This window comes from Eumetopias jubatus, unplaced genomic scaffold (assembly GCF_037043125.1).
Source record: "Eumetopias jubatus isolate StellerSeaLion01/CBP00866 unplaced genomic scaffold, mEumJub1_p1.0 scaffold_17, whole genome shotgun sequence".
NCBI classification, from domain to species: domain Eukaryota; kingdom Metazoa; phylum Chordata; class Mammalia; order Carnivora; family Otariidae; genus Eumetopias; species Eumetopias jubatus.
The window spans coordinates 34834494-34848710 of NW_028274823.1; the positions used below are offsets into that span (position 1 = coordinate 34834494).

The 14217-nt window shown below is 41.7% G+C and overlaps 1 protein-coding gene across 2 annotated transcripts in view; it reads left to right on the forward strand.

Annotated features, from left to right (window-relative positions):
• Positions 1-9491: 9491 nt before the first annotated feature.
• MYOF (myoferlin) overlaps positions 9492-14217 on the forward strand; it is a 150466-nt gene continuing 145740 nt past the window's right edge. For both annotated transcript variants that reach the window (XM_028098591.2, XM_028098592.2), the window contains exon 1: positions 9492-9639. In XM_028098591.2, the coding sequence (XP_027954392.1) occupies positions 9552-9639 (88 nt within the window). In that variant the 5' untranslated portion in view covers positions 9492-9551. The remainder of the gene's footprint in view (positions 9640-14217) is intronic.

A 14217-nucleotide genomic window follows, 5' to 3' on the forward strand; every position in this document is an offset into this window, starting at 1 on the left:
TCGCGGCTCCCCGATTGGCTGCGGCCTCCAAGGGGGCGGGGCCTAGAACCTGGGCGCGAGGTGAGAAGGAGGTGGGTCTGAGGGGGCGGGGGCAGAGGCGCGACCCGGGACGGAACTCCTGTTCCTGGGTCCGCAGTCCTATTCTGGGGCTTTCCCTGGTCTTTTCTAAAGACTCAGATCTCAGGCTCGGTGTTTCCTTGTAAGAAGCTGATTTGTGTTTTTCTCCTTTGGGGATGAAGCACATTACTGTGTTCAGTGAGCTAAACCCAGTACCTGAACTGGGACTAACTCGTTCTGTATCCTTGAGTATAATCTGCCCTTGTAGGTACCAGATTTGCGCGTTTTAGAATGGGAGAACTGCATTCCCTAAGGGAGGACAGCCTGTCTTCCCACTGGGCTGAACCTTTCTCTTGCCAAAAGTCAGGGGTGGAGTACTGGGGAGTGTAGCAGGTGGGAGAACTGATAGGCACGCCAAGACTGAACTCGTAGATTATGAGCCCTAGAGGAGACCAGGCAGGCGTTTGCTCCAGATTGCTGCCCTCTGGCTTGATGTCTATAGGTCAAGTCTGGGTCATGCTTAGCCACTTTAGGGGCTTTATTGCTAAAACGAAGAGGCACAAAGAGTGTTTGACAGAGCCTAAACTTTCTCTCTTAGACCAAGTGTAAACTCTACCAGAGACTTAATAAAAGGATACAGTAGCAAAACATCCGAGGAAAGCAGTGTCACATAGCCGTTAACTCTAGATTGGGACTGCTTTTAGCTCCTGGCTGCCTCTTACTGGATGTGTGATCTTAAATAAGTTATTTAACCTCCCTGAGCCTGGGCTTCCTAATCTGTAAAACAATGCGAATAATATCTACCCTATAGAATGGATATAAGAATTAAATGGAAGAATCTGTGTAAAATGCTTGCCATTTAGTAAATGCTCAACTGACATTAGCCATTATTACATAAGAAACAACAAACACCCACTAACTAAATAAAATGGATGAGAAGCTGTGTAGAGAATTTTAAAGAATTTTTTTTTAAACACAAGAAGATAACGTTTGGTCCCTCCTTCCAAGGAGCTCACATTTCTGATGGAAAAGTGAATAGAATTGGGCTCTTTAACATCTGTTATGTTAAAGTATCAGATGGGATTGGGGTGGGAGGAAGTCATGGCAAAAGACAAGGGAGGGTGTGAATGTTACGCATTGCCCACAGTTGAGAGCAAGGGCAAAATTAGTTTCCATAGAAATTTGCAAATTCTTAGAGTGACAGAGAAAGAAATCACCCTGCTCAGTTTTGAGCCACATGGAGAGTAAAGAAGGGAGGGAGCTGGGGGGCACTCTGTGAAGAGGATTGGTGCCCTGCAGACCAGACTGGCAGCTGAGGGCCTGGTGCCTGGGCCTGCTGGACCCGACACCTCGATTACACATCTGCTCCCAGGTCCCTCTCTTCTGGTGGGAACTCCCCCTGTGACTGGGGACCCCTGAGGAAGAAGAGCTGGCAGGAGGCTCATTGGTCCTGTGGCTTGTTGAATTTTGTAATTGTCATTATTAGACCTGAAAAATCAATGTTTGCTCTTCGCAGATATGTGCTGCCAGGCGTGAAGTGTGAGGGGTTGTAGTTTGCATAAGGCCTCACAAAAGTGCTAGTACTTTGATGTTGACAGCTTACTCTGAGGGATCCTAAGGCAAGGATTCAAACAGAAATGTAATAGCCAAGCCGACTGGATCTTTATTTCAGCAGGTTAGCTCATTTTCCTCCCAGTAGGAAAATCTTCTTGAGAAACCAAAACAGTACCAAAAGGCTGCCTTCATAAAAGGAAATAGTGGGGCTGTTCTAGATGAGTATGATCAACAACTTTGAAAGATTAGGTCTTCCAAAAGAATGCTGATGAATGCCCAGGGCCTCACCAGCAGATACATCTCTGTTTTCCAATACAACTTTCTGCAGTGATGGAAAAGCTCCTTCTGCTCTGTCCAATGTGTAGCACTAGCCACATATGGCTGTTGAGGGCTTGAAATGTGGCGACTCTGATCGAGGAACTGAATGTTTAGTTTTAGTTTAATTTTAATTTAAAACTGGTCATTGATTCAGTTATTGGAAAACCTTTAAATATGTTTGGAACAACTTGGCTACTCAAACCTATTTTTTCAAGTGTAAATTTTATGAAATTTAAATACAGATGTATTTCTAATGAAAATTGTTTCTGAATTGAGCTGTGTGAAATACACAGCAGATTTCAAAGACTAAGTATGAAAAAAAGAACTCAAAATACTTCACTAGTACTTTTTTTATATTATTACATGCTGAGATGGTAATATTATAGATATATTGGGCAAAATAAAATATATTAAAATTAATCTCACTATGACTTTTTTTTACTTTCTTTACTATGACTTTTAGAAAATTCAAAATGATAAATGTGGCTTATGTTACATTCCTATTGGACAGCGTCAGTATGCACACAATAAATGTTCTTTAAATGCAGGAAGAGAAGGACCAAGTAAACTCTTGCCTCCTTCCAATCCAATTTCCCTTCAGTAGGGATTTTTTTTTGGAATAATGCAGGTCTAATCAAGTCACACATTCCCCAACACAAACACTGACAACATTTTATTGACCCACCTCTGTTCTTGGCATAAAACAGCAAATCCCCAATTTGTTCTCTCGGGCTTAGCAGAGCTAGAATAACCTCTCCAACCTGGTCTCAAACCAGCCACACTAAACACCTTTGATTCCTTGACCTGGCAGCCTTCTTCCTGCCTCAGGGCCTTTTCACAGCACATCCCCCAATCTTTAAGCCCCCACTATTATCTCTTTTCCCTTCAGATCTCTGCTCAATCCTCACTGCCTCAGGGAAGGCTTTCCTGCCTCCTAGAGAAGGGGATTTCCTCTCTTTACAGCCTACTTCTTCAAAGCATTCACTGTAGTTATAATTGCACGTTCTTAGTGATTCTTTTTCTTTAAGGGATTTTTATTTATTTATTTATTTTAAGATTTTATTTATTTATTTGACAGAGAGAGAGAGAGAGAGGACAAGCAGGCAGAGGGAGGGAGAAGCAGGCTCCCCACTGAGCAGAGGGCCAGATGTGGGGCTTGATCCCAAGACTCTGGGATCATGACCTGAGCTGAAGGCAGCTGCTTAACCGACTGAGCCACCCAGGTGCCCCTGTTAGTGATTCTTTGATGAGTGTCCTTTTCCTTCACTAGACTGCAACTCCTTGAGGAATTTGTCTGATTTTGCTCACCACTATGTCCTCAGCACTTAACATCACAGTGCTTGAACAAATTAGGAAGTTAATAAGTATTTGCCCAATGAACAAATGAACAAACTGATCTGGACATCCTCTGCCCTACACCACTGTGGAGAAATAGACAAATTCTTTACTCTCCTCCTTTTTGTAATCAATATTTATTAACAGGCACAAAAAGCATCATTTTAGAGCCCAGCACCTTCTCAGGGTCGACCCACTGTTCTTTCCTGGGTGAGAAGAATTCATGCATGGTCAGCCAGGAAGGGCTGCATTCTAAATCAGTAAATAGGGAGACACCCTTAGCATTTAGCTGAGATCAAAGCAGCCCTATCAGTAAGTAACACGTTGGAAAGCCATTTCCGGGCCAGGTTGGGCAGATTGTCCCTGCTGACTAATTTCATTTAGGAGAGTTGGTTCTCAGTTCATGGTGCATTCTGTTTGAAGAGAGCAGCTCCTTGGGCACTGACTGCTCGGCGTGTTTTAGCTACTTTTAAATTAATTTTCAGTCTGTGGGGTTATTAAAATGTTTCATTTGTATCCAGAGTATTGGTATGTAATTCAATCATTTTGTTTCCCTGCTGAAGAATGCATCTCTAGTAAAGTCCCCACTGCCACTGAGTCATGGTGTAAGGAGGTAAGAGCATGGAGTCTAGGGGCAGACTGCCTGTGTTCACACCCTGGCTCCACTCACTGTGAGAACCTAGGCACTGCTTAACCAAACTAGGCCTCAGTTTCCTCATCTGTAAAATGTGGATGATAAAATAGTACTTACCCCATAGGATAGGGCAGTGGAAGGATTGAATGAGATAAAATAAAATGCTGAGGGTAGCGTCTGGCATGTAGTGAGCAATCATTAGATGTTAGTTGTTATTAACAGAGCAAACCAGTCTCTCTGAGCAGTGCCTGCCTGCCTGCTTAGGCTCACTGCTCCACCATTTCACCTCACACATGATGTTCTGCCAACATTGAATGGCTTGAAGTTTCTAATGCTCACCACGTGTATTTGTTTAATTCTATTTCAGATCAAACATATGTCAGTTCAACCATTAATACACACATCCCCAACTTAATAACTTTTTTATTTTATGGTGGTGCAAAAGCAATAGACATTCAGTAAAAACCATATTTTAAATTGTGATCTTTTCCCAGGCTGGTGCTGTCTGGTACTATCCTCTTTCATGATGCTGGGCAGCCATACCAAGCCACAGCTCCCAGTCAGTCACACCATCACCAGGGTCAGCAACCTATACAACTTATAACCATTCTGCTCCCATATAACCATTCTATTTTTCACTTCCAGTACTATACCCAATACATTTAATGAGAGAGCCAAGATTTTGTGTTAAATGATTTTGCCCAACTATAGGCTCATGTGAGTGTTCTGAGCATGTTTAAGGTGGGCTAGGCTAAGCTGTGATGTCTGGTAGGTTAGGTATATTAAATGCATTTATGATATTTAATGCATTAAATATAAATATCAGCTTACAATATTTTCAATTTAGGATGGGTTTATTGGGATGTAACCTCACTGTAAGTTAAGGAATTCTGCACTCAGTCCACCTCTTCCAGGAGCCTACCCTGCTTGCCCTCGCCTGCCCTGTTAGACACCTGTCTTCTCTGTCTCCCTCTATCACTGCATGCACCTGAGTGGGCTATAATTAACTGTGAGCTTCTTGCAGAGAGGACATGTGTCCTATTCATCTTTGTAGTTAGCATTGTGCTTGGCATCAAATAGACTTCCACTAGCCGTTAGCTGAATACAGGCACATGTCATAAATTAATGAAGACTCTTACAGAAGGATAATTGGGAGCATTCGTCTATCAAACATTTTGGTGAGAAATTGTTGTTCTACATAAAAGTGAGCGCAAGGCTTAAAATGATTCCACTTTTCCCTGGTCTTTTTTTTTTTTTCTAGGTTTATTTTAGAATATGTTCATAGTGAGTTGGAGAAGTTCGGATTCATTCCTATTTTGTGTTTAGCTCCTCAATTGCCTTGTAATGACAATATAATTGTGGCAAGTGTTATAAAATATCTTGTCCCCTCCTGCCCCCCATGTAGACTTAGTCACTAACAGGTGTTTTTTTAAAGAAACAAAATTTAAATATACTATATATTATTTAAAAGTAACATCTGCTATGCAAAACCCTATAATTAAACTACCAAAAAATAGTATTTTTGTTCTAAAAATCCTTTTAGTTATCAACTGAAATACTTCTTAAAGAAGTATTTTAGGAAAGAGATCTTAACAATGGACCCTCTGTGCATGCCAGTTTGAAAATTGCTGTTAGGTAATACCTAAGATTCTGCAAAACTGAAATTGGAATAAGATATTATGAATTTATCTTCATTTCTCTTCCACTAACCCCTCTTTCCAATCCTATTACTTTGCTCCTCACATCTAGATTTTTCGCTAAGACTCTCCTCTCTTCTATCCCTCTTTTTCTCTTCCAAAAGCAGTAAATGATAGACACGTGAGACCTGGCTTTTGGTCCCCACTAGATGTAGAGCTCTGTCAGGTCAGAACTTGGGCTTATTCTCCACTGAAGCCCCAGCACAAAACCCCCTAAGCCCCCAGAAACATAGAAACAGACCCACACACACCTACACATCTCATATATGACCTATGTCTGCAGAAAGGACAAACTTTTCAATAAATGGTACTGGAGCAATTGAATATCCATATTTGAAAAAAATGAAATGTGACCTCTGACCTTGAACATGACACATAATCAATTACAAGTGGAATATAAATCTAAATGTGCACGATGAGGGGCGCCTGGGTGGTGCATCAGTTAAGTGTCTGACTCTTGGTTTCGGCTCAGGTCGTGATCTCAGGGTCATGAAATTGGGCTCTGCGCTCATGGCGGAGTCTGCTTAAGGAGTCTCTCTCTCCCTCTGCTCTTCCCCTCCCCCCATCTCTATCTCAAAATAAGTAAATAAATCTTAAAAAAATAATAAATGTGCAAGATGAAACAAAATGCTTCCAGCAGGTAATATTAAAGAGTACCTTCATGATCCCAGGGTAGGAAAGGATTTCTTGATAGGAAAAATATATTAATCATAAAGGAAATATTGATAAATTCAATTTATTAAAACTACAACCCACAAAGGACTAGCATTAAGTACATAAACAATTCCTGCAAATTTATAAGAAAAACACAGAGAACTCAAAAAGGAAAGTTGGCAAAAGATTTGAACAAGCACTTCACAAATTAGGACAAGTAAATATGAAAAGGTATTCAACCTCATTAGTAACCTGAAAAACACAAATCAAAACTCCATTAACATACTATTTATAACCTCACTGGATGGGCAAACATGGGAAAATCTAATACTACCACCTATATGGGCAGGAGTTCTCACACACTGCTGATGAAACTTTAAATAGTACAACCACTGGGGAAAATAATTTTTGAATTACCCACTAATTCTGTAGAAATGCATACTCCCTTTGATACAATAATTGCACTCATAGGTTAGATCCTTAATGTGTTCATGCACAGTTGTAGCAGGAAATATGCACAAGCATGTTCACAGTAGCCCTTTAGTAATAGCCCCTAACTCTGGATAATCCAATGTCCATCAAAAGTAGAGTGGATTAATAAAATGCGGTACACTCACACAATGAAATGCTAGATAGCAAAGAGTAAACAAAGTAGTTACACGGATGGATCTCAAAATGTAATGTTGTAGAAAAGAAGCCAAAACACAAAACAATTCATACTATATGATTCCATTTCTACAAAGGTCGTAATATAGCAAAGAATTCATTCTGTATGAATATATGTTTGTGTGTATTATATATATAGGTTTGAATATATTTGTATACAAAATTTGTAATATATAAAATAATTCATATTATCATATAAAGGTCATAATCAAGGGGGTAAACATTATAAAGAACAGAAATTATTACCATAAAAATCAAGAGAGTGGTTACCTCTGGGGGCAGGGGAAGAAGGTGGATGTGACATACGGGATAAACAAGGGGCTTCTGGAGTGCTGGCAATGTTCTCTATCCTGACCTAGTTGTTAGTTTGTTAAATGGTCACATTTATGTTCTATGAATTTTTCTGTAATATGTTTCGCAATGAAAAGGAGAAATGGGGAGAAGGAAAAAGAAAAAAAGGAGAAATAAAAATCAGCTAAACAAAATACACATAATTTTGCTTATATTCCACCAAAATATAGACTATTTAGTCTAATATAGTCTCTTTAGTCAATAATGTATATAGCATTGTTCATTGGTTGTTTATATAAGCAGTTGAGACGCTCGCTGAGACAGAATTCCATGCCTTTTCAATGCACTTGAAGTGTTTGCTTACAAATGGTCTTTTCGGGTGTGTGTTCAAAAGTAGAAAGAAACCTTGTGCTCCTTCGCCCTAAGTTTTTAGCCTTTTCTTCTGAACACAGTGAGATCCTGATTTAAAGCCAACTTGCATTACAGGAAATGCTACGAAATCACATACCAGCATGAGCGTCTGGCTGTGTACGTGTGTGCCTCAGTGCATGCTCTGTGCGCAGGCCCCACACTAAGACCTGCATCTCTTGACAACTTTACCTCATAGATTAGATAACTACAGAAGGGGGGTGGTACGTGTGTGCCTCAGTGCATGTTCTGTGCTCAGGCCCCACACTAAGACCTTCATCTCTTGACAACTTTACCTCATAGATTAGATAACTACAGAAGGGGGGCGGTGGTTAGAAACTTGTAAGGTGACAAAGCTCAGAAATGGTGAAGCAGGGACCATTCCTCAGGTCTGGCTGGCTACTAACCCCAGGCATCCTCTAGGGATCTTACTCATCAGGCTACACCACCTAACACACCCTCAGGGTCACAGAGATTCTGTCGTCAGTCTCCTCTGAACATTCCCCCTGGGTCCATCTGTGCACTTCCTAGTAAAAGTCTGTTTAACCAAAAACCCCCACCCTCCGTATCTGATCACTCTTGATACCTGATGGGGTTTCTCATCCTCCCCAATGACCCAACTGAGGTCTGGTCATCCTGATCTACCTTCAGCAAAAATCCTGTTAGGTCTGTTTAACCAAAACCACCTTTCCCCTTGATGTCTCTTCCTAGTAATTTCACATCCACTGGCCCCCTCACTGACTATAAATTCACACTTGCCCATGCTCTACTCCGAGTTGAGCCCAATCTCTCTCCTCTACTACAAAATTCATTGCAGTGGTCCCTATATCTATTGCGATGGTCCGCTTCCCTTGAATAAAGCCTTAGGAAGGGAAGACACTGCTGGGGGTTAGCTCTGAAAAAGTGGAGAGCAATTTCTCCATTTCCATTGAAGATTGTTAGCAGCTTTTGATGGACCAGGAAAACCTAAGTGCCCAGCTGTCATCTCTTAAGGATTTTTGAAGAAATCCTATGCTGAATCCTTTTGAAAGGCAAAAGATCAGCCCTCAATCCACCCAATTTTGCAAACCCTCTGGATTGGGTTTACTTGCAATAAACTCAGTTATTCCTCTGCCATCCAACAGGGGGCACCCTTTAACTGATTTTCTTTTTTTTTTTTTTTAAACATAAGTGGTTGCTTGAGTGGGTGTGTCCAACAGCATGAGAGAAAAAACAGCAAAAGTAAAATTAAAAAAAAAAAACAACCCATGGGGCGCCTGGGTGGCTCAGTCGGTTAAGCAACTGCCTTCGGCTCAGGTCATGATTCCAGGGTCCTGGGATCGAGCCCCGCATCGGGCTCCCTGCTTCTCCCTCTCCCACTCCCCCTGCTTGTGTTCCCTCCTTCTCTGTCTCTCTCTCTCTGTCAATTAAATAAATAAAATCTTAAACAAAAAAAAAACCCTAAGTAAAGTTTTAAAACTCCATGAAGCTCAGAAAAGAATGAAAAGGAGTGGCGGAAAACCAATCAATTCGGCTTCACGATTTTTGGCTAAAAGGCAGCAGTGTCCTGGTGGTCTCCTGACCTGGCCGCATTTATTAGCGCCAACCCACTTCGGTTTCATTTGTTGCACATAATCATTTTTAGTTGAGGTATGGTCCTTTTCACTTCCACACTTCCCAATTCATAAGCGGATGCCGGCGGCACGGCGGGGGCCCCGGGAGCTGGGGTGTCAATTTACACGCAGCCTTCAGTACACGATCCGTCAGAGATCCACCCATTTGCCTTTCCGCCTGCGCTCGGGACTGAAGAAATCTGCCTTCTTCCCCACCCCACCCCCGCCACCCCCGACTCCCCGCCACCACCACGCCCTTCCCCTGCGGTGCGGCGCGCCCGGTGCCCCAGCTCAGACTCCGCTCAACTCCGTTTGCTGGAACTTGCTTTCTGCCCAGGAAGAGCCATGCTTCGGGTGATAGTGGAATCTGCCAGCAATATCCCTAAAACGAAATTTGGGAAACCGGATCCTATTGTTTCTGTGGTTTTTAAGGGTAAGGAAAGTTTTCTTCTTTTTCTCAGGTCCTGTTGTGGAATGTGAAGCCTCGTGGGTCACACCCTTTGACACTAAAGCGAAGCCTCTCTGGCTTTTGCTAGTGTGTTACCTGTGCAGGTGAGGGGAGAGGACCCATTTCCGTGGAAGGCATTTCATTACTCCCCAGGGTTTTGAGACTCATTGAGTGACCGGAAGTTTTAACTCTAATAATGTGATTTCTGTAAGCCCGTGTAGGGAAAAATTTGTTGATCCTCAAGTTTTAAGTCTCAAAAAGGCCTCTGTTGGTTCAAAGTAAGTTTCGGCAGTCTTGTATGCATTTTTATTGTCTCTGTTTTCAAGAAATGGGTGACAGAGGGAAAAGTGTAGTTGCGTTGTTCCAGGTACCATTACTCCATAAAACAGCCCACTCACTGCTCCTTCCTCACCGGATTTCTGGGAGCTGGGGTGAGGTTATTATTTCGGATTAGTTTGTTTTCATGTTGTTTTGTGCCGTTTTGTAATTGTTCTTCATCTCTCCAAACTTGGAGAGTGTGTGTTCCATAGCTTTTAAATTGCTCATAGAGGAAAGAGCTCCGAACAAAGCAAGTCTGTGGTTTGGGCATCTACTTCGGTCTTGCTGAATAACTTTGGGCAAGTGACCTCATTTCTCTGGATGTCAGTTCTCTTTTGTGTAAAAACAGTGAGGAGGGTTTAGATTAGATCATCTTTACAAGGCCTACTGTAATTCCAAAAGTGTATTCTTTTATGACACTGGATTGCAGTGGAGGACGGGAGTGGCTAGTGTGACGGCTTACTCCCAGGCATTGTAGGTGATCCCAGTTTGGGCCTGGGAGATGTGTCTAAATCTGAGTTCAGGAGCTTTATCATTTTCTGTTTGTCCAAGGTCACTGGTAGATTGCCAGCTCACTTCTGGCGGGAGGGATGAGAGCCAGAGGGGAAGACAGAGAAAGTAGGAGCCTTGGGGGGCCTGGGTGGCTCAGGCGTTAAGCATCTGCCTTTGGCTCAGGTCATGATCCCAGGGTCCTGGCATCGAGCCCCACATCAAGCCCCACATCGAGCCCCACACCGGGCTCCCTGCTCGGCGGGAAGCCTGCTTCTCCCTCTCCCACTCCCCCTGCTTGTGTTCCCTCTCTCGCTGTGTCTCTCTCTGTCAAATAAATAAATAAAATCTTAAAAAAAAAAAAAAAAGAAAGAAAGTAGGAGCCTTGATGGGCAAGAGGTTCCTGACCACACCTTGAACGTTTCTCTCTTCCTCCAGGAACCAACTACTTCTCCCTTCCAGTTTCTGGTATATCTATGCCTTTCTCCTTTCTTTTGTCTATTTTATCTATTTCTCTTATCAAAACTTTATAAGGATGAGCAAGAAAATGAAAGAAATGAAACCCAAAGCTGTCAGATGGTTGTTTAATTAAAAAAAGAAAAAAGAAAAAAGATTAGAGGGCAAAAGTCCAATTCTTAAAAGACAACGTGATTTGAGAATCCAGTTGGTGAATATCATGTAGTCATGTTATGACAATGTTCACTTGCACATATTAGTTGCCTTTAAGTCTTTTGTTTTTCCTTGAAGTAATTGCATAATAGGGACATAACATGAAAAATTTGTACCTTCACCATTGACATGTAAAGTCATGTAAAAATAGATTGGGTTCAACCTGGTGATGTCATTATTTGAGGCAAGTCATACAGATTATAGAGGAATTAGAACTTAACACTGGATTGAAATCTGACTTATATTTTGTCTTCAATGTATATTCAGCATTGGTCAAAACTTTCAAATGACTAAAAATATGCCTGAGGCTATCAATATAAGCACTCGGTGGAAAGTGGAAAACTTCAGTTAAATTGGGCAAATGTAATCTCTCCAAATAATTATATTTATTAGATCATTTAAACTTCAGTCTCTCTTCCAGTCTCCTTTGGTTGTGCAAACTGGGTGGTAAAGTCAGGCAGTCATTCATCTGACAAGCAACCTGACAGCAGAAACAGCTCTGAGCTCAGAGTAGGAAGGCCCAGACTCTGGCTGATATTTCCTAAATGACCCAGATTTACCACCCAGGCCTCTAATTTCTGAGCCGTGGAATGATGGGAACTGATCTCCATGGGGTTCCTTCTGGCTGCAAAATTTTATCATTTTGTAGTTCCATGTATTGCTCTCACCAAGATGTGGAAGGCAGAGCCAGAGCAGATACCGGAACAGAAATGGCCTATTTTTTTGCTGTCAATCTCTTTCATAGTTTTAAACACTAGTGCCGGTGAACCCTTTCCAGGTGTGCCTCCCAGTTTTGACACTGTGTATAATTAAGTAACATTAAGTGCTGACAGAACTGAGGATGCTTATTACAATGATATGTCTATCCAAGGGAGCAGGGAGTAGAGCTGGATGCGCTTCATGGTATGGTGTGGAGGGGTGAAGTGTGGAGAGTAAGAGGTAAAAGGCCCTAAGAGAAGATCAAAAAAAGCCCCCATATTTACTGAAATGTGTAAAATGTTAACTTTTGAGTACATAAAATGGCAAGGTCAGGGCAAAAACCAATTCTCCTCCAACTCCAAGATGGTAGGAAGAATGTCCCAGTGATGGGTGTTAGGGGTGATGACTGTATAGACCCCAAGGCCCCCGTGAGACTGTAGTTATACTGTAGTAGAGAATGTGCTGCACTACCAACCAACTGGTTTAGAGTTCACCTCAGTCTTTTGGGTTCCAGGCTCTCCTGAGTTTGACTACTGAACTTCATAGGACCTGGTAGGAACTAGGAGGATTTGGGAGTTACTGGAGTCCCTATTGAGACAACGTCATGGATGTTTCGCAGTGCAGGAGTAGATTATGAAAACCATGAATCTTATTTGATTTTTCACATCATTGGGGCGCATCAGCTTCTGGAAGCTAGCTCCTAAGGCCAGAGCACTTGCAAGCCAGAGGTGGCCATTCTCTCTTGAGTTCCATGCAGAGAGCCAGGCTGTGAAGCTGAATCTGGCTGAGATGCCTGCAACTTCTCTCAACTCCAAGACATCATGATGCCTCCAACACAACAGGCTTAAAATTTGTTTAAAAGTAATATTTAAGACATTTTTAAGTAAAAAAATAATGCAATGTAAGAACAAAACAAACAATCCAGAAGGGATTATACAACTCAAAAGTAAAAATCCTCACCACATTCCTCGTATTCTTTCTTTCAAGCCTCTCTTACTACCTAGGAATAACTAGTCAGAAAGGTTTGATTTGGAGTCTTCTTGACTTTTTGCTATTGACGTGGAAGTGGTTACAACAGCTCCTTGTTAGCCGTGTCCCTGCTGCAGTGGACTGGCTCTTACAGTGCATATCTGTGTGAGTGTGTGCACTTCTGAAGGACAGATTCTCTTTTTTGTTGTTACCTTTTTGTGTTGTGGTGTTTTTTGGCTTTTTTCTTTTTTCTCTTAAAGATGGTTTTGGTAGTTATTGCCATGGATTTCCATTTTCCCTTTGGCTTGGCTTTTTTCTTCTTTCTCTTAAAGATGGTTTTGCTGGTTATTGCCATGGATTTCCATTTTCCCTTTGGCTCAACTCTTGCTTTGGTATCAAATCTCTTAGCATTAGATTGATGGAGAGGAAATTTTCTTGCAGTCCTTAATATTGCTATGCTTTTACAATGTGACAACATTGCATTCATATGAAACATCCAGCTCCTAGGGTGCACAGTTGTCCCAACGATAGTATTTTTCTCATTCCATCCTTATGATACTGTCCATTTCATTAGCCAGAATATTCTGTTCTGGTCTTGTGTAGATCATTGACTTGCGAAAGGGCTATTATTCAGATGGTCACCAAATAATTGTCACATTATTACCTATTTTTCCAGATACGTGTTATTTTATTTGGACATGTTTTTGGAGTGAAATCCTAGATATTTCTAGGACCTCCTTTTAAAGAGCTTATCAACTTTGTAGTCTTAAGGAAGCCGCTTGACCTCTCTGAGAACCCTTTCTTTTTCTTCTTTTGAAAAATGGGTGCCTGGGTGGCTCAGTCAGTTAAGCGTCTGCCTTTGGCTCAGGTCATGATCCCAGGGTCCTGGGATCGAGCCCCGCATCGGGTTGCCTGCTTGGCTGGAAGCCTGCTTCTCCCTCTCCCACTTCCCCTGCTTGTGTTCCCTCTCTTGCTGTCTCTCTCTCTCTCTCTCTCTGTCAATTAAATAAATAAATAAAATCTTAAAAAAAAAAAGGAGTTTTAATGGCTTATCTGAAAGGGAGTAGATCTGTAGAGATATCCCAAGGCTGGGATTTATGCAATAGAGAATTTTCTGACTATTTTAAGCAAAAAAGCAGTTTGCTATTTGAAAATTTACAGTTAAAATTTTTTTAAATAACCTTTTAAGTAAGCAGAAAAGCTATGAAATTCCATTTAAAAAGGATGAAGCATGATGGGGGAAAGATCCAATGGGTCTCATTCACTGTCATCTGTGAAGGCATCTGGGGAGCAGCCCACATGGTGACTTGGTTTATCCAGATACACCATAGAACTAGTCAAGAAGATTCCCACAGGCTCAACTAACAATCATGCCATGCTGATACTCGCATAGAACCACTGTCCTGCATTTACTAAACA